The sequence below is a fragment of the Onychostoma macrolepis genome, chromosome 09 (assembly GCF_012432095.1).
Source record: "Onychostoma macrolepis isolate SWU-2019 chromosome 09, ASM1243209v1, whole genome shotgun sequence".
NCBI classification, from domain to species: domain Eukaryota; kingdom Metazoa; phylum Chordata; class Actinopteri; order Cypriniformes; family Cyprinidae; genus Onychostoma; species Onychostoma macrolepis.
The window spans coordinates 3,158,661-3,180,438 of NC_081163.1; the positions used below are offsets into that span (position 1 = coordinate 3,158,661).

Genomic DNA, 21,778 nt, shown 5'->3' on the forward strand with positions numbered 1-21,778 from the left:
ATAATTATTATTATTTTGATTTTAACAACGTGCTATTAATATTTGAATTACCTAAGATTAATGAACGTTTAGAAGAATTTTTCATTGAGAGTTTAACTAATTAATTAACTAATGTTAACCAATGAAGCCCTAATGTAAAGTATGACCGAACAATAAAGAATCAAAACACTTTCAAACTATATCTCTGGGGCATGTTATAGTCCAGATTAAAATGTAAAAAAGTTTGAAAATAAATAGCCTAATTAGTCTAAATATTCAAGTATTTGGTGCTGTGCTGAACACCACTGCGAATACAAAAATCTGAATGGCTATTTAAATAATAGGTTTCCGGGGTAATAACACTGCATCTGCTGTTCAGCGCCATCTGCTGTCAGCGAGTCAATGTGCGCTTTCATCCAGAGCGTCTCTCACGCGTTCCGCCATGTGCTTCTCATCCGTGCTTGTTTACATCAGATTGCACACGCGCAGCATGCAGCGGTGTTGTGCATTTAACCACTTAATGGGAAAAGTGTTCTTAAAATGCATTCAAAATTCGGAATAATTTTTAATAAATAATTATTTTCGGTATTTTGAAGTGCCCACGATAACAATATTCATTATCGTGATATATCGCATTACCGAATACCGGCACAAGTCTAATTAGCACCCAGGCACTTACCTAGTAAATACCAATTATAGCTACTACCCAGAACACTCAAGTAACACCTTAGCAACCAGATAGAACCCTCAAACACCAACCTAGCAACCACCCAAAACACTAATAATAGTGACACTACTGGTGTCATATTTGTAGTCGTTTTAAATTTGAATAAAAAATTTTCTGAATTTTAGTTAACTTGACTTTAGATTTTTTATTTTATTTAATTTTTTTGCATTTTCCGTGTTATTTCTGAACATATTATGTTTAAGTTTGTACAATATTTGCCTTCATATTTCATGCATTTTTTCTGCAGAGATATTTCACAAGTGAATTGTTTTACATTTACACCGTTGACAACTTCATGTGTGGTGCACTTGGAATAGAGCTTTCTTTAACTAGATGGTTAATAAAGAAAATGTTACTTGAATCATGGGTAACGCTTTACAATAAGGTGTAATTTGTTAACGTTAGTTAATGTATTAACAAACAATGAACAATGCATTTATTACACTATTAATTAATCTTTGTTAATGAAAATACAGTCATTCATGTTAGTTCACAGTGCATTAACTAATGTTAACAAACACATCTTGTGATTTTAATAATGCATTAGTAAATGCTGAAATTAACATTAACTAAGAAGATTAATAAATGCTGTAGAAGCATTGTTCATTCTTAGTTCATGTTTACTAATGTTGTTAACTAATGAACCTTATTGTAAAATTGTTACCGCATCATGTTGTAGATAAATTGACTAGCTAAATGACAAAAAAAATAATAAAAATAAATTTAAATTGATATCTTGAATTGGTCAAAAAATGATTTTCTGCCATATACCCAGCTCTAGTCTGTAGTATTGCATGTGACACGGTGAGGTTGTGTAAAGCTGAATGAATGAGAAATGCAGCAGTTCACTGATGTCAGAAAGGGTCGCAGCTGATTTGCTCACTCACTCGCTCCACACCTCCAGCTCCTCCCTCCTCCCTCCATCACCCGTCTCCCTCCTGTCCAAACTCTCCTTCAGCTCTGTTTTATTAGCTTTCACTCTTTTTCTTTGGAAGCATCATAGATTATTTCTCCTCCGGCTGCAATCCTCCGCTCTGCAGGAGAGAAGAGATAGAGAAACCTCCTCCTCCGTTTCATCTCTCTGCTTTTTTCTGTCCGTTCTTTCATTGGGATTGCGGAGCGGAGAGCTGCGGCTGTGATTTTCTCGTGTGGATGCTTTGTGGATGCGCTCAGCGATGCGGTGAAGCCGGGAAGAGAGACTCGGGCTGCGGTGCGGTTCACCAGTTGAATGTGAATGGGTGAACATGGAGGTGCCCCGAGGAAACTGAGGTTTGTGGGGCTGCGTCTGTCTTTGCCTGAAGAACGCGTCAGTTTGTGAGTATCCAGAGCAGAAAGTAGTTTCAGAGCAAACAGGTTGCTGGTGCATTAGTTTCAGACAGCGATGCATGGATGCACATTAGAGGCCGTGCACTGAATGACATGTTTCTGTCACACAGCTTGAAAAAAAGGGAAATATTGCAAGATTTGGCATTTGCATTTTTTGAGTTTTTCCACTTCTTTTTTATTTAAATGGGTTGCTTTGCTTTTGAAACGTCTCTGATTGTTCAGTCAGTGTGTGTGTGTGTGTGTGTGCGCGTGTTTGCTCAGTGACCTGGTTCTGTTTGCCATTCATTCTTTACTGTGGTTATTACGGTCATTGCTGGTGATTTGCATTCGGGATTATGTCATCTTTTTCTGGCCATGGTTTTACATTTATGGTCAATGCAACCGCTGCGGTCAGCGACCTTTAACCCAGACCTTAATCTGTAGGGAACTGCAGTGGGCATCTGTTTCGCATTCATCCTTTCATCAATATATTATTTTTCCCTTCAATATGAGACAGAGGGAAACCTGTTTGAAAACAGTTATTATGGTGGTCACGTTTAAATAGCAGGGCCCATGATTTCACTACTTGTTATTGTTAACTAAAACTATAGTCAAAACTATTAAAAAAAAATCTTTTTAGAATCTTTATATATTATTTAAGATAAAAATGAATATTAGAACAAAATTAAAAATAGCCTTGGCAACTAACTAAAATAGTTTAAGAACTGAAAAAGTATTAGTACTAAAATTGCTAAAACTGAAATAAAATATAAATTTTTGCAAAAATGCAAAAAACTTAATTCAAAACTTAAACTTAAAACTTTATATATATATATATATATATATATATATATATATATATATATATATATATATATAGCCTACGGCCGAATCACAGCCATATCTCATGTCTACGAGTGTGATAGTGCTCATATATATACACACATATGTATGTATGAATATAATAATGGTATATGATTAATACTAAAATAACACTACTAAACTCTTGGTCTTGATCTTATTGTTATTCATTGATTCTACCCATAATGCTAAGCTGCTGTTTTTCTCTGTGTTTTGTGCAGCGACGAGCTCCACTAAGCTGGAGGATCTGAGCTATCTTGATGAACAGCGAAACACCCCCCTGCGTACGTCCATCCGCCTGCCCTGGCACAACACCGGTGGCAGAGCTCCACACGACAAAGGTACTTCCACAATCCCATCATGCAGCTGTTCTATGTGCTCGGTTTCTCCTCTTTAATTCTGTAGGCTCCTCATGAAACATCGAAACATACCCCCAAAAACACAAAGAAAATGAAGCCTATTTTTAGAATAAATATTATTATTAAATTATTTCTTTTTTGTTTTGTATGTTATATATATTTTGATATATTTAGGTATTTTTTACTGGTATTCTGGCATAATTCGCATGACATTTTCACCCCAAATTCTTATTACCTTCATGCAAAACAAACAAAAAGAAAGAAAGAAAATTAATTCTCATTCATCAGAAAAAAAACAAAAAAACACATAGTTTAAATTGTAATCAGTGATAATATTTGGAGGGAAAATGTAAAAACTATACAGTGGACCATGATTTATTGTTCTGCATTTATGCTGATTTAAGAAGACAATCCCTGCATTAAGGTGCTTTTTCAGATGTCACCTTAAAACATTATTTAAATTGTCATAAATAATATTATTTGTTCTAATTTTGTCTTACATTTTTTTTAATGCATTTAAATTTAAAAAATAAATAAATAAAGTCAAATAATTAGAGAGAATTTAGGCTACTGAAAAGGCTTAATTTACTTTTATGTAAAATATTTTTTCGATCTTTTTTGATTTTGGCATAAATTTTGACCTCCAAAAAAGAAAGTATAACTCTTTTTTGTTAATTGTGAAATTTTACCTAAATATTTTTACTTGATTGGTTTGGTGAGACTCACCCTCGTACAGTCTGAAACTGTTAAATGCTCTTTTGGTTTGTTTTATTTTGTCATCTGTAAAAACTTATAACATTTTGAGAGGCTTTCTGAATAGATCCATTTACCTATTCAGGACTTGGATGTGAATAAGCAAACTCTCTCCATACACTTCCTGTGGTGAAAGGAGGTGTTTTAAATGGTGCAAGAGAACATAGTTAAATACGTGTGTCTCTCTGTCCATCTGTTTGTCTCTTTCTCTTATATAAACGCTGGTGTACCCTGAGGGTCGAGCTAATGTGTGTTCTGCAGGAGCTGCTGCGTGTGTGTCGGTGTCGAGCTGTTATTCTGACCTTGTTGAATGTTCTGATAAATAATGAGGAACATCAGAGGTTTGATTCAATCACAGCCAGTGGCAGCAGAGATTCATCAGCTCCTATCAGTGCAGCATTCAGCTCCAGTGCTTTTTATTCCAGTTTTTTGCAGGCTGTGTATCAGGTGTGTGAGAGTACATAGATATATAGATTCAGTTTCATCTGAAATGCTGCACATGCTTATATGTGTACACATATAGTTTATAAATATTAAATAGCACTCTTTGTACATGTCAATATTTTATTGAAGACATATGTAAGCATGATCAGGAGCAGAACTATGAAAAATATTATTTTATATATTTGTTATTTTATTTATTTATTTTGTTGTTGTTTTGTTTTGTACAAGTACATTTGTTTTTTCTGGACTTTACAAAAAATAAATACATATCTATATTATATATTATATTATATTAACATCAGTGTGATCATAACATGACCAGCTTCAAGTTCTTCTAGAGGTTAGTTAGAATTGTTGATTTAAATAAAACAATCATTGCATTAAGGTGTTTTTTTAGATGTCACCTTTGCGAATAATCTCAATTACAAAAATGTAAAATGTCCAGACAAGATTTAAAATGCTCTTATATGAGAAATTATTATTAATGCAAAATTCTTTAAAAAAATTTTCCTCTTGTGCGCACTCCTATATATATAATTTTTTTTTTCAGTTAACTAAATAAAACTGCTTTTATGCTACTCATCAGTTACTCAAACAAGCTACTCAAAGAATTACTTTTCATGCTCAACATACTGTATTTTATATCATAGATTCACTACGATAAAAGTGTGCTTATACGACACTAATGCCACAATTTCAATGACACACAGATATCCTACACACACAGCCATGTTTATTTATATTCACACAAACGGCTACTAAAAGTGATGAAAGTCTGTAATATAATGTCACAGCGCTATATACCCTCATCCGATTATGGCTTCTTTATGTACTTTCACACATATTTTGTCTCATGCACAATAAAAGCTCAGTCTAAAGTGACAATGAGGGTGTTTAAAGCACATATTTAACAAGGTTAACTGTCAGTAGTTTTAAAAAACTATGATTATGTGACATTTTATTGTATTTGCTGCAGTGAAATAGCTTTATTGTTAAGTATTACCTTCCTTCTAAGGTCTAGCCAGTGGTGGAGTAGAATAAGACAAGCAGATAAAGCTTAAACTAAGAAACAGCAGTTCGGTTTTGTTTGCATATGAGTAAACCTGCATGTTTTCTGTGTTTTTCAGCCCGCTTTGCTCCGTACAAGCCCACTGACATCATGCTCAAGCCGCTGCTGTTTGAGGTTCCCAGCATCACCACAGACTCTGTGTTCGTGGGCCGTGATTGGCTGTTCCAGCAGCTGGAGGATGACCTGAGGCCCAGCGAATCGGGTGAGAGCTCCGGGTCCATCATCGTGGGCAACGTGGGCTTCGGCAAAACCGCCATCATCTCCCGCCTGGTGGCCCTCAGTTGCCATGGCGGCCGCATGCGACAGATCGCATCCAACAGCCCGAGCGCATCTCCGAAAAGTAAGTTTTGTACATTGTTTCACAAAACACGTGCCTGAGTATTGGCACAGATTCTCTCACACAAATGCTTGAGTAAAATGCTCATGAAGTCATTCTTATTTCAATTGTTGCATCGAAGAATTGTTAAATAAGAATGGTTTTATGAACAATTTCCCTTTTTTTTGCATTCACTACCTACAAATTATGAGAGACACTATCGTTCAAAAGTTTGTGCTCAGTAAGATTTATTAAGGCATTTGAAAGAAGCCTCTTCTGCTCACAAAGGCTGCATTTATTTGATCCAAAATACAGTAAAAATTGTGAAATAATATTTAAAAGAACTATTTTCTATTTGAATATATTGTAAAATTTAATTTATTCCTGTGATGCAATGCTGAATTTTCAGCATCATTACTCCAGTCTTCTGTGTTACATGAAATTTCCTTCAGAAATCATTCTAATATGCTCAAGTGCTACTCAAGAAGCATTTCTGATTATTATCAAAGTTGAAAACAGATGTGCTGCTTCATACTTTTGCAGAAATCATTGCTTTATGATTTTTTGATGAATAGGAAGTTCAAAAGAACATCATTTATTTAAAATAGAAATGTTTTGTAAAATCATAAATGTCTTTACTGTCACTTTGGTCAGTTTAACGTATTCTAATAAAACGTACTGACTCCAGACTTTTGAAGTGTAGTGTACTTCAGTCTCAACCGAAATATAAAATCAAATATCAAATAAATATTATACAATTCTTGAAAAAAAAACTTTAGTTCATATTTGATTTTTTTGAGGCGTGTTATCAATTGTGTAAAAATATGTGCATTTCGTTTTTAATTGCAAGAAACATTAAATTGCATGGTCAAAACTTGTATGCGCAGAAAATGGCTTTGATGCTTGTATATTCAAAACAGTCATAAAAATCATTCCAGTATATTTTTATTTTAAATTCCCACTTTTAAATAAAGGTTAAAATAAAATAAAAAATAATAATTGAAATGTATTTTAAATAGTTTAAAAGGTTCTCTGTCCATGATTGTGCCTTATCCTAGACAATCTGAGATGTTTGTGTATTGATGTTTGACTCGTCTCAGTAGAATCGCAGCAGCTGGTGATATTTGTGCTCATGTGGATATTCATCTGTCACATGTCCAGGTGGGGAGCCGAGTTCAGATCCGCCTCTGAGTCAGCCGCCTCAGCCGACCCCTCCGCCCAGCGCCACCAACACCCTGCGATCCAGCAGCTGTCCCAGCACACCTGAGCTGCAGCGGCGCCGCGAGGAGGCCGTCAAACGCCTGGCTGCCAAGGTACACACACAGGCTTTTCATGATGCTTTTATTGATACAGAAGTAAAAATGTGCTCACCCTGAGGTCATCCAAGATGTAGATGAGTTTGTTTCTTCATCAGATTTGGAGAAATGTAGTGAATGGGTGCCGTCAGAATGAGAGTCCAAACAGCTGATAAAAACATCACAATAATCCACACCACTCCAGTCCATCAGTTAACATCTTGAGAAGACAAAAGTCTTATGAATCCATCATTAATGTGCTTTAAACCATTGCTTCCGGGCTAAAATACAAGTCCATAATCCATAATAACAGTTCCTCCAGCTAAAAATTCCATCCCCTTTTGCCCTTCAAATCAAAATGCAGCCACATATTTGTTCTGGGCTGTTTTGGCTTGTAAACGGTGCTTGATCTGTGCAGATTTCTCTCCTGATTCAGACCAGAACACTTTTTCACTGGAGGAAGGTTTACTGTATTATGGATTATGGCCTCAACGCAACGGTCTGAAGTTAAAAATATCTTAATGATGGATTTGTTTCTTACAAACACGCAGCTTTTCACTTTACAAGATATTAATTGATGGACTGGAGTGGTGTAGACTTGTGGATTTAATTGTCTTGTGGCTCATGAGTATGAGAGTGTTTTAATAGCGCCGCACTCGTTTAAACTTCAGTAGAGTGAACAGTGTTAGGGTTGATAAGTGATTCATTTCAGTGAATCACTTCACACTGTCCCATTATAATCAATCAATCAATTCAATCAAAAGCTCTAATTCAGTGATTCATTTGCATTTCTTGTATGTTTTAGTAAAAGTGTCTGTTTGTAAATGTTGTTTATAGCTCTGAATTATTGTATTGGTGCATATAAATTAAAACTATTAAATATCATTCCTCCATCCGTTCATTTAGTAAGAAACAGTTTGTAAAACATTCTTTGACTCCAACCCAGCTATTCTTACATTTTCTAGAAAATGTGCTGAGAGAAAGCTGGCCGGTCTTATGAAGCTCGTATTTCACAACTTATACATGCACATCGATCCACATCAACCGAAACAAAGCCTGAAATCTAATCCATGTAGATTTGGCACGTTCCAGCATTGATTGTTGATTAGTAGATGAACTGCGTGGACACTGAACAGAAGCTGTATCTGGTTTTAGCATCATGTATAGAATATTTCACAGACTCTTGCGATGAATCTCTCTGCTGCAGTCCTTATGAAACCGCACAGGTGTGCTGCAGCCCAATCACAGGTGCAGGGTCATGACCTCTGCTGGATCTACAGTGCTGACAGTGTCTTATGTAAGATGTGTATGTTGATTATTTTCTTGGATTAAATCATACTTTTGTTGTTTTTCACAACAGTAGTGGCAAAAAACTCTGAGACTCTTTGAGTTTTATAACTTTTTTAAAGCAAAAAGTAGAAAATAGCCTTTTATGAACATGCAAGCTGAAATGTCAAAATGAAAAAACATTTAAAGTGCTGTTAACAATTAACAATACATTAATCTTATTTACACACATTCTTCCAAATGTGGACTAAAACAGATATAGTATATCCAGTTTTGGTAACACCTTAATTTAAGGACCTGTTCTCACTATTAACTAGCATGCATGTTACTAGCAATATTGGTATTTATATAATTATTATTATTTATAAAGCACATATTAATGCCTGATTCTGCATGACCATATTTTAGATCCCTTAATCCACCCCCATACCTAAACTTAACAAATGCCTTACTAACCATTAACAAGTGGCACCTTAAAATAAGCAACTTTATATTTTTGCCTGCAGAATTGTGCAGTTACACAGTATCTACTAGCAGGGACTAACTAGACCATGTTAACCAGCCAAACTTTCACCCTTTGGTTTAATTTGCATGCACACTCTAATATACAGGTGCATCTCAATAAATTAGAATGTCGTGAAAAAGTTCATTTTTTTCTTGTAAGTTATTTCAAAAAGTTAAACTTTCATATATTTTAGATTTATTGCATGTAAAGTAAAACATTTAAAAGTTTTTTTTTTTTTTAATTTTGAGGATTAGAGTTTACAGCTCATGAAAGTCAAAAATCCAGTATCTTAAAATATTAGAATATTTACATAATTTCATTAAATGACCATCCCTACAGTATAAATTCCGGGTATTTCTTGTTCTTTGAAACCACAATAATGGAGAAGACTGATGACTTGGCAATGATCCAGAAGACGAACATTGATGCCCTCCACAAAGAGGGTAAGTCACAGAAGGTCATTACTGAAAGGTGTGGCTGTTTACAGAGTGCTGTATCAAAGCATATTAAATGCAAAGTTGACTGGAAGGAAGAATTTGGGTAGGAAAAGGTGCACAAGCAACAGGGATGAATACAAGCTTGAGAATACAGTCAAGTAAAGCTGATTCAAACACTTGTGAGAGCTTCACAAGGAGTGAACTGAAGCTGGAGTCAGAGCATCAAGAGTCACCATGCTCAGACGTCTTCAGGAAAAGACGTCAGAATATATTGAACCAGAGACAACGTCAGAAGCATCTTAACTGGGCTGTGGAGAAAAAGAACTGGACTGTTGCTCAGTGGTCCAAAGTCCTCTTTTCAGATGAAAGTAAATTTTGCATTTCATTTGGAAATCAAGGTCCCAGAGTCTGAAGGAAGAGTGGAGAGGCACAGAATCCATGTTGCTTGAAGTCCAGTGTGAAGTTTCCACAGTCAGTGATGATTTGGGCTGCCATGTCATCTGCTGGTGTTGGTCCATTGTTTTCTGATGTCCACAGTCAACGCAGCCATCTACCAGGAAATATTAGAGCACTTCATGCTTCCTTCTGCTGACAAGCTTTATGGAGATGCTGATTTCATTTTCCAGCAGGACTTGGCACCTGCCCACACTGCCAAAGGTACCAAAAGCTGGTTCAATGACCATGGTGGTACCGTGCTTGATTGGCCAGCAAACTCGTCTGACCTGAACCCCATAGAGAATCTATGGGGTATTGTCAAGAGGAAGATGAGAGACACCAGACTCAACAATGCAGATGACCTGAAGGCTGCTATCAAAGCAACCTGGGCAGACCACCTCCACACCACCTCAGCAGTACCACAAACTGATCACCTCCATGCCACGCCGAATTGAGGCAGTAATTAAAGCAAAAGGAGCCCCTACCAAGTATTGAGTACATATACAGTAAATTAATGTACTTTCCAGAAGGCCAACAATTCACTAAAAATATATTTTTATTGGTCTTATGAAGTATTCTAATTTGTTGAGCCAAAATCATCACAATTAAAAGAACCAAAGACTTAAACTACTTCAGTCTGTGTGCACTGAATTTATTTAATACACAAGTTTCACAATTTGAGTTGAATTACTGAAATAAATGAACTTTTCCACGACATTCTAATTTATTGAGATGCACCTGTATACTCACGTATTGTTAGGATGAGCAAAATTTTGGACATTTTCTTTGTGCAAAAAAATTTTGCAAAATAGAAATGTTTACATCATAACAATGTAACAGTTATGTCCTTAGACGTCTAAAGCAATCTCCTGTCTGCGCCTGACATTGGAAACTGACCACTTATATAAATGTAAAACTACATTCTTGTGACCTTCTTTCAGGCATTTAATATAAAGTGCTCTTATGCTTTGGACAGTTTGTGCTGAATGTTTTATTTGTCATTAGCAGTGACTCATTCTGTGTCCTCAGATGATTTCACATGTGTTTTGTTTGTAGAAATAGGTTTTATGCAACTGCAAGGTGATCAAAGTTTTTCCATGCGCATTGCAAAGACCAGACTAATAGATAGTTAAATGATTTTTCAGTTAGTTGTAGTTTTTTGCTTTCAGATAGATTTGGAGATTTGTTTCTTTCCAGACTTCCTCGGACAGACATGCAGCTTCTTTTGATGCAGACTGACTGGTGATTCACGTATGTTATATGAAGAGCATATGCAGTTGTGCAGTAATGCTGCTAATGGACTGTGATGTCACAGTTTTAATGGAGGACCCGCGCCTCAGTCTGATGATCTATTTCCCCTCAGACTGACATGTTTATGATGGAAGATGCAGATTTAGATGCTGTTGCTTTGTGTCTTTGTGTTTCAGGTCTCATTTACTCTGTTAAACACTTCAGCGTTTTTCAGACTTCTTGAGCACCATTCAAAACTGAATTCAAAATTCCTTTTAAAGTTCTGATTCCAGTCAGATTCCTGAATTTTAATTGTAGCAAACAGGGTGCAGAACTGCAATACCACTCAAAAGTTTGGGGTCGTAAAAAAAAAAAAAAATGTTTTAATAATAATTTAATGAAAGAAGCATCTTCAAAAATACAGTAAAAACAGTAATATTGTAAAATATTATTACATTTTAAAATAACTGTTTCCTATCTGAAACAGTATATGTTAAAATATAATTTATTCATGTGATTTTAAAGCTGAATTTTCACCATCATTACTCCAGTCTTCAGTGTCACATGATCCTTCAGAAATCATTCTAATATGCTGATTTGCCTATTTATTTTTATTTTTATTATTTGATGAAAAAATTGAAATAAACAGTGTTTATTTGAAACAAATATAAATGCCTTTACTGTCACTTTTGATCAGTTTGATCAATGCATCCTCAGTGAATAAAAAAGTATTAATTTCTTTAAAAATGTCTTACTGACTCCCAAACTTGTGTTTTAAGTTTGTAATTAGTTTGTATCCTTCACCATGTTTAATAAATGAACGTTTGTGTGGGAAGGAAGAATACTTCATTTCCCAGAGTTGAATTTCTTAACAGTACAGTAATTTGTCTTCCTATCATTACAATTATAAATGTGTTGGGAACCGGTTATTCTAGTCCCACTGGACAGATTTATTTATTTCGCAGATTTATTTACTTCCCTGACCTATTCATTGGGTGGTGCAGGTTGATTTGTTCAACTGGTCGAAGGGAATCATAAATATGTGAAATTGTATCTGTGCAGCAGGTCCTGCAGTGTGAATGCAGTCTTAGGTTGCTCATTAGCGCTCGTTGTTCGAAGCGAGAGAATCCCAGCGATGCCGTCTTGTGTTTCTTAGGATGCGTTACTTCAATATGTCTGCTTCAGCTTTTGAAGTTCATAGAGGAGGGACTGGAGCAATGCCAGCGCTGTTGTTTGGAACGGCGTGTTTCAGCTTTTTGAAATGCAGAGGACTGAAGTTGAGATGCCGTGAACCCAAAGACCCTCTTTCTTCTTCTCAGTGTTGCTGAACTCAGTGGCTGCTAAAGTCACGATCTCTGCATTAAATCTCTGAATAACTAAACTAGCACTGTTTAGTTCAGTGACCTCCTCTATATTGATCCAGCTTTTTGAAAGTCACGATTGTTTTGTGTAACATTCTTCGTGCAGCTCTAATGGTGCGGTCACACCAGACGTTATGCATAGAGCAACAGGATTTATTGACAAGGGCTTTGGTCATAAGTTGGTTACAGCTTATTTGGTTATAAGATGTTTTGCTTTGTTTTTTGTTTTGGCAGATGTATCCATGTATCCAAAGAAACTTGCATTACATTCAAGTTATACATACATTTTTGCACTCCCTGGGTCTCGAACCCATGACCTCTACAGATTCTCTACCATTTGAACAAAAGGATTTTATTTTATCAAATGCATGTATCCAAAAAAACTTATATTACATTATATTATTTGCATTCTCTGCAATTTCATTTGAATGAAATTATTTTATTTATTTATTTATTTATTTATTTATTTATTTATTTATTTATTTATTTATTTATTTATTTATTTATTTATTTATTTATTTTATTATTTTATTTATTTATTTTTCTTCAGTAATGAAAATGTGAAGTTTGTATTTTATGTACAAATCCTCTATTTTTAAGTGTATTTTTATTTGATTTTGTTATTTATTTTATGTTTTAGTTTTTTGCAATGATAAAAAAATGAATTTTTTGTACAACCTTTAACCAAGGTTTATTTTATTTTATTTTATTTTATTATTTTATTTTATGAAAACACTCTCACTCACAAATATATGACATAAGATAAGGGTTGTGAATTAACAGGTTAAACATCCAATTATCTGATTAAGCAGCTTTTAGTTATTCAGATGAATGGATGCACACGGTTTGGTGAAACCTTAACCTATTTTTTAGCATATGCAACACATACAGTACTATTAATTTGATAGATTTATATCATCATAGCTTTTGTTTTCTAAAGGTTATGGTATGCATTATTTTAGAGAGACTCTGACACACAGACTCTTTGAATGCCAACATGAGATTCTCGAGTGACATCAGACAGGGTGTGCTACAGAGACTCATCCAATATTGCAGTTCATCTCCCAGGGACTAGAAGCGCAGTGCTTAGGGTTTCAGTCGAGCTCCGTGTGTGTCCGTCTTAATCGGCCGAGCTGTCCTCTGTCAAACACAATGTGAGCTAAATGATGTATCAACCATGTTTCCTGGGGGACCTGCAGTCCCTCGTGTGTTACCATGGCAACAGGTGAGCAGGGTGGTCATTTGCTCGCATTTAAAGAGAATTGCAGCCACGTGGGCGCCGAGGCTCAGGGACGGCAAACGCACAGCAGACAGCGGCAAATTACACATCCACAGATAAGACAAAAGCACTTAATTAGAGGCTCATCACTAATCAGTTTACAGCGTAATACTACATTTTTAACAAATGAGTGTGTGGCGTTTTGCAAATGAAATTGGGTGTATTCCAATCAATCCCTGCATGCATCAGTCACATAAGCGCAAGCTGATTAGTAAAACTCTCTCCATTAGTTTGTTGACTGATTAATTCACGTATTTGCAGTTGATTCTGTGTTGATGGAGAATTGATTATCTTTATCTTTTTAATACCTTTTTAATACCTGTTTGCAATTACACACAGGCGGTCAATCTTCTAGACACACCAGACTATTGACTTTCAACATCCTGCCTAAGAATTGTATTATATTGTATTTCATGTTGATTGTATTATATTATATTATATATTGTTTTAAATGTCCATTTTCAGAAGTAGAATAGTTTGTACAACTTGTACACAATGTTTCATGATGATTTAGCTGCCATTATAATATTATATAATATTATTATGCTATATCTTTCCATATAGTCCTTCCATTATGCATGTTTATCTTTTTTCATTTTTATTTATTTTTGAATATCAAATTTCACTCACATTTTCATTCACATTTCAGAAGTTGCATGCTTTGTTCATGTTGATTATTATATTATATTATATCTTGTTGTTTTAAATGTCCATTTTTAGAAGTAAAATGGGTTGCACACAATGTTTCATGATGATTTTGCTTCATTATAATATTATATAATATCCTTCCATACAGTCCTTGCATTGTGCTTTTATTCTTTCTTTTATTCTTTTTGAATATCGAATTTTTCATTCCCATTTCGGAAGTAAAATGGGTTACATGCAGTGTTTCATGTTGATTATAATTTTATTATTATATTATATTGAAGACATGTAGACTTTGTGAGTCCAAAAGTTGTAATTATTAAATATTTTAAAGATCAATAAAGCACAATATCCAGTTCTGCTCCTGGTTTAGTTACTGCTAAGTGTCTAAATCCTGCGTGATGATGGTCTAATCAGCTTGTCGAAGGGTCGCGGGAAATGCACAGCAATCAAGAGATTCAGCCAGTTAATGTGCGCTTTGGAGTGTTGGCTCGAAGCGAGCGAGTTAATGGTCCCTCCACCTGAAGGAGCTTTAGATTGATGCTCTTTTCCCAGACCTCATCTCAGGGTGAGGAGCTTGCCGTTCCTATTAACCCCACCTGTCCAAATGGGAAATATCCCCATCTGTCAAACACAGGTTTCAATAATAAATCAGGACAAATTAAGAGGTTCCCTCAGAAGGTGTCCTGCTGTCTCACCCGTCTCTGCCAGGTTTCCTCACTTTGGCCAAACAAACCGTGAGCATTACTCCTGTGAATGGTGGTGAACTCTGCTGTTAGGACATCGCTTCACTTCACAGAGAAATATTTCACTTTCATTCTCTTAGATCCGATGCCTCCTTTGGGTGTGAGAGATTTTTCAAGGAAGGAATTGAATAAAGAGTTACGAAATAAGCCAACTGAGGTCGAGCATTACAGTGATTTTAACACAGAAAAGAGGTATTTTTAGGCATGAAAACTCATCTGAAGCTACTGATGTTCCCTTATGTTGTCTTTTAATATTTGTAGTTTGTAAGTTGTGTATGATGTGATTGAATCAGTTTATGCTGTGCATATAAACTAGTTCCTCATTTGATGATCTCTGTCCATCTGAGCTCAGATCCTTGTGTTTTTATCCATTAGGCTGCTGAACTTTTATCATTTATAGCTGCAGGATGACTGGATGGCAGTGATGGGTCAGAAAGACTCTCATTTGTGAGCTGCATTATTTATCAAGTGCAAACATTGGGATGATATTGGGCTTCGGTGTTAGATCAACATGGATTGAGAGCAGCTCCTCAAGGGCTCACAGACCTCAAGCTGTTCTGTTATGAGCTTCAGTTCAGCAGCCAGTCATGACAGCCCTGTTATAAAAACCAAAAGTTTTAAAAAGAGTTTCTGTCAGCTACCGTGCCGTACATTTTAATACATTATATTAATGATTATTTGTAGATATTCTTGTCAGTATGTTAATATACTGTATTTACAGTGTATTGTTGTATTTGTGCATATAAGTGACTGATGAATTTTTGTTTTGTGAACAACTGTGGAGAACATGCATTGTTTATTATAACAAGATTTTTGCAGTATTCTAGTTAGTCATTAAACATTTTGAATCTACTTGACTATAATGACTATTTGTTTGAAATAATTGTTCCTCTGATTTAAAAAAGCCATTTCAGAGCAATTGTATAAATAAATATGGCAATATAACTTGTATATAATTATGTATAAATAACAGCAAATATTGCATGAGTCTAAATATAAATCAGATGAATATGAAGTTTGTAAGACTGTCTCTGGTTCTCTCTGCAGGTGGTGGCTTATCATTACTGTCAGGCTGATAACACGTACACGTGTCTGGTTCCTGAGTTTGTGCACAGCGTGGCTGCTCTCCTGTGCCGAGCACATCAGCTGAGCGCATACAGAGAGCTGCTGCTGAAAGAGCCGCACCTGCAGAGCATGCTCAGTCTGCGCTCCTGTGTGCAGGACCCCATGGCTGCCTTCCGCAGGGGGATCCTGCAGCCACTCGGCAACCTGCGCAAAGGTACTCAAAACCAGCCCCATTTCCCTGCTTCAAACTTGTCTCTGATGAGGTTACGAGAAGTGTTCATTTCGTTAACGAAAGCTATGACAATAATCTTTTTCCCATGATGAATACAGAAAAGCATTGATCTAAAAATATCAGCAAACATGCATTTGGCTCAAATGATAATGCAATACAGCCAATCTCTGAAAAACATGAATGTAATTAGGAATTATTGGAATTGATATTACAGGGTTTCTGCAGGTCTTAAACATTTTCATTTTCCCTTCTACAAATTAAGGTCTTAAATTGGAGCAGAAAGTCTTAAATTCATAGTTATGGCATTAAATGTTGCATGCACTGCCAAATAAAAAATAAAAAAAGTTTTTCCTCAGTATTTTTACCTCGTTTTCCAGTACAAATCTAAACATCCTTAAAACAAGATACATTTACTTGGAGATGCAAAATACAAGTCCAGTTTTCTGGGAAAAAATAAATAAATTAAGTGAGTTTATGCTTGGAGCAAGAACAAATATCTGTCAGTGGGGTTTGAAAACTTGTTTTCCTTTGAATTGAGTCCAGTGGCAGATATTTGTCTTGTTTTGACCATAAATTCACTTCATTTTGACCAATTTCTCAGAAAAAGTCATTTTCTCAGTGTGTCTTGATTTTAAGAATATGTACACATTTGCACTGGAGCACAAGACAAAAATACTGATACAGTGTGATCAGAAGGTACAGTAAAAGTTATTTCCATATTATAGCTGTTTTCTCTCTTCTTCTCCCACTTCAATCGCACATTATTGTAAAGAAAACAATGCCATCCAGACAGTCCTTGCGTGCATTTCACTCAGAAATACATCACATTATGGAATTAAAATATGTTGCAAATGTCATTTCTTGTTGATGTTAATTCCATAATTGAGTGATTAATATTTTAGCCCTTCCTGCATCCGTTACAGTTCAGAGGAGGATATGTGGACAGAAGGAACATCAGGGAATGAAGTGTATCACACTGGATGAGTCAGATGTCATGTGTTTGATGTTCAGCAGATGGTCAGATTATATGAATGGGGTGGATTTGCTTGGTTATTGCATTAAATGCAGTGAAATCCATTTTCCCAAGCCTGTTAACACATATGCTCTCATGTACTGGCCAACGTTTATTTCTTAGAAATGGAATTGTTTCAGTGAAATGAATTAAATCTACTGAACTTCCAGAAATGATAAGGTTGGCAATCAAGAACCGGTTTCAGTTTATAAAGAGAATACTGTAACCGAAAGATTTTCAAGGCGTTTGGTTTCGTTAATAGTTTGTCTACATTCTTTTAAAAACACTCTGATTTTGCTGGAATCATTAACGGAAATCAGAAATAGTTAAATTCCTTCCTTAATTATTGACATGCTCCCTGTCACGGATCATGAAGAGGAATTAAAGCCTCGGTTTTCCTCTTGATCATCTATAGGTTTCTCCTGCATCATCTGTGCGTTTATTTTCTCTTTAGGCTCAGGCTGTCTCTGAGTCTCTGAGATCTCAAGGTCATTGTGGTTTGTTTTATGTGGAGGTCCAGTCTTTTGCTCAGCTCGATCGATATTTTATTGTAGAAGTGTGCGTTTCAGACGCAGATAAACAATCCCTGTGTTTGTATGATGGAAATGGAAGATGCTTTGGATCAATACAGCCTCGGGAGGAGAGACGACAAACCTTGATGGAAACTATCTTCTGCTCTGCCCTCATTGCAAAAAAAAAATGTTTAAGTAATTTTTTTTAATGTTTCTCTATTGGGATTTTCTTAATATATATATTATAATATATAGTAAAATAAATAAATGAATAAAATTGGAACCAATTTGCAGCTCAATACACAAAATATATATTTACTTATTTATTTTATTTTTATTTTATTTTATTTATATATATATATATATTTATATAATGTTTTCTTAAGTAATTTTGTATTTTATGTTTCTTCAGTAATTTTTATTTTTGTCTAAAAGACAAAAGTTTTTTTCTCCAGTGGGATATAGATATAGAATATATATATATATATATATATATATATATATATATATATATATATATATATATATATATATATATATATATATATATATATATATATATTATTGTACTGTAATTATTATTACTCTTTTATATATTAATGTATCAGCATACCTGATAATATAAGAGAGTTGTGCTTATAAGAAGATATTAAAAACAATTCCAGTATTTTATTTATTTGCTTGCTTGCTTGCAGTGTGGAAAAAAAACTCATGAGATTTATAAAATCTAAATTGTGAGATTTATAATTTATTGATATATTCTTTGAAAGCGAGTCTTAATACGTTATGCACTCTTGTTTCGAGTAAATTGATCTTGTTTTAAGATTTTTTAGACTGGAAAATTTCCTGGAAAATAAGTCAATTACTGATAAAGTTTTTTTTTTTTTTTTTCTTTTCCCCTGAATGTCCGCTACAACCACACAGTGTCTTATTGAAACCGATTCTTTAAAAAGCAGAGATGCTTTATGGATGCTGCTCGGCCGTATTCCTCATTCAAATAATATTTGAAAGCAGAGGAAGTGCAGCTCTTGATGTGTTGCTCTCTGAAGAACAATTTCTCCGTCTCTGTGTTATTCCTCTGCGACGGCTCGGCTCTGGGAAGTCGCTCAGATCTCGTGTGTAATGAATTATTAAAGTGACTCCTGACGGATCCGGAGGGTGATGCTTCACTTGAGGCCAAACAAAGACATGCCGCATCTGAAGACTTTAATTGTGAAGTGGACTGATCCGTGCTCGTCATTAAGTCCCACTTTCATTCTATTCAGTCTCATCTGCATGGAAAACTTCGTCATGTTTTAGCAGGAGCAGAATAAATATAATAACCACAATAACTCAAAGAAAAGAACAAGCCATTGCTCGTCTAGAGCCGGGCTCAAGATTCAGATGTAAAGTAGCGTGAGAGATTTCGGTCGTACACCGGAGACTCATTAGTGCTGAAGCTCGTCTGCTCTCTCTCTCTCCACCTCTTTCTTGGTATTTTACCCTTTATTAATGGATATTTCTGACTCAAACAGGACGAGCTGCATTTGAAGCTGCAGAAGAACACATACCTGTGACATTTTTTTTTTTTTATTAATGCACAAAATTATTCTTTTGTTGACCATAAGCCATGAACCGCTACAGCTAGACTAATGAACTGCACAGTTAGACTGAAAAATTGTTTTCTTCCTATTATTATTATGGTAACACTTAGGTTAGGTAATACATTAACTAACATGAGCTGACATTACCAGTATATTTTCATAGCATTTATTAATAATTCATTAATGTTAAATGATAAAAATGTTAAAGTTATTTAACATATTTAATAGCATTAATTAATGTTAACAGTTGCAACTTTTGATCTTACAAACGTATTAGTAAATGTTGAGATTAATATTAGTAGACATTAACTAAGATTAAAGGATAAGTTCTCTTCCAGAATAAAAATGTCCTGATAATTTACTCACCCACATGTCATCCAAGATGTTCATGTCTTCCTTTCTTCAGTTGCAAAGAAATTAAGTTTTTTGAGGAAAACATTCCAGTATTTTTCTCCATATAATGGACTTCAATGGTTGCCAATGATTTGAAAGTCCAAAAAAACAATGCAGCTTCAAAGAGCTCTACATGATCCCAGCCCGAGGAAAAAGGGTCTTATCTAGCAAAACGATCGCTCGTTTTCTTTAAAAAATAAATAAATTATATTTATACAATTTTTAACCACAAAAGTTCGAATGTCCACTGTGATGTTCCATTTTGTGACGGTACATTTCCAGTTTTTATTTAATTTCATTTTTATTACATTTTTTATCAAATATATATATATTAGTGCTGTCAAACGATTAATCGTGTCCAAAATAAAAGTTTTTGTTTGCATAATATATGTGTGTGTATTGTGTATATTTATTATGTATATATAAATACACACACATACAGTATATATTTTGGACATATTTGCATGTATTTATATGTCTATATTTATATAATTTATTTTGTAAATATATTTAATATATAAACATAACATATTTTTCTGAAATATATGCATGCGTGTGTATTTATATATACATAATAAATAAACACAGTACACATACATATATTATGTAAACAAAAACTTATTTTGGATGCAATTAATCGCGATTAATCGTTTGACAGCACTAATATATATATATATATATATATATATACATATACATATTATAAAACACTTTGCAATTTGGCATTAATGTATTTAATTAATGAGTTGTATAATATATGTAAAGTATGTACTTTTTATGTTGCTTATCAGAGAGGAAGATTCCAGAGGAAGATTGCATCATCTTGATTGACGGGTTGAACGAGGCGGAGTTTCACAAACCGGATTATGGCGACACTGTCGCCTCCTTCATCACCAAGATCATCTCCAAGTTCCCCAACTGGCTCAAACTGATCGTCACTGTGAGAACAAGCCTTCTGGTGAGACGTGAATATACTGCATCTAAAGCTGCTTGAATGGGTGGCAGATCTGTTCTGAGCTGGAAAAATCAATGTTCAGTGCAAATAATAAAATGCAACTAATCATATAAATAAATAAACAGGCTTAACTAGGAAAAAGAATCTAGTCCAATTTGACAGATGGACAGATTGAGTGACACACTCATCCTCAAAACCATAAACAAAACTACACTAGATGGAAAATATGACAAATTAGATGATATTAAATACAGGTTTGATGGCAGTTAGGGTAAATATGGTTTGTGTGACCACAATGTGTTTTGCACAGTGAATCATTGGCTGCTGAGGCATGAAGCTGAATTTTTCCCAAAATAAAAATAAATAAATAAATAAATAATACAGAAAGTTGTTGCTCACGCTTTGTTTAAAGATCCAGTTCTCACTATTAACAAACCATTAACTATGACTTTTGCCTCAATAAACTCCTAATCTTCTGCTTATTTTTAGGTATTGGGTATAATTAGGGATGCAGAATATGGTCATGCAGAATATGTGCTTTATAAGTACTAATAAACAGCCAATATGTTAATAATAGGCATACTAATAAGCAATTAGTTAATAGTGAGAAATGGTCCTTATACTAAAGGTGTTAATTGTTATATACTGTATAATACATTACAAATATTAAAAAAAACATACTATTGTTATAAATATTGAAATAAACAGGTATGAAAATGTCTTTCTGCAGGATACAATTTCTTATTTTGTCTTTTGATTTGGTAGTGAGATGAGATGTTTTTGTCAGGTACTTCCGTCTAACTCAGAATATTTTTCTCATCTGCTGAGATCAGGTTGGGTGTTGCGTTCACCATCTCAGACAGAGACCTCATCTTGTCACTTTGGGCAGGAGAATCTTGTAGCTCTAATAAGGAACATTGACCCTCCAAATGAGACGGTACGACAGCTAGACGGTAATCCAGACAGGAGGAGGTGAAAAGGAAAAGGGAGCGA

General features: G+C 34.7%; 1 protein-coding gene across 4 annotated transcripts in view; it reads left to right on the forward strand.

Moving 5' to 3' along the window:
* The window catches only part of tanc1b (tetratricopeptide repeat, ankyrin repeat and coiled-coil containing 1b), a 175,918-nt gene that overhangs the window by 118,095 nt on the left and 36,045 nt on the right, over positions 1-21,778 (forward strand). For all 4 annotated transcript variants that reach the window (XR_009272760.1, XM_058786399.1, XM_058786400.1 and 1 more), the window contains exons 8-12: positions 3,094-3,213; positions 5,556-5,837; positions 6,975-7,126; positions 16,081-16,312; positions 20,622-20,788. Coding sequence is in view for 3 of the 4 variants with exons in the window: in XM_058786399.1 (XP_058642382.1) it covers positions 3,094-3,213; positions 5,556-5,837; positions 6,975-7,126; positions 16,081-16,312; positions 20,622-20,788 (953 nt within the window). In the remaining variant the exon portion in view is untranslated. The remainder of the gene's footprint in view (positions 1-3,093; positions 3,214-5,555; positions 5,838-6,974; positions 7,127-16,080; positions 16,313-20,621; positions 20,789-21,778) is intronic.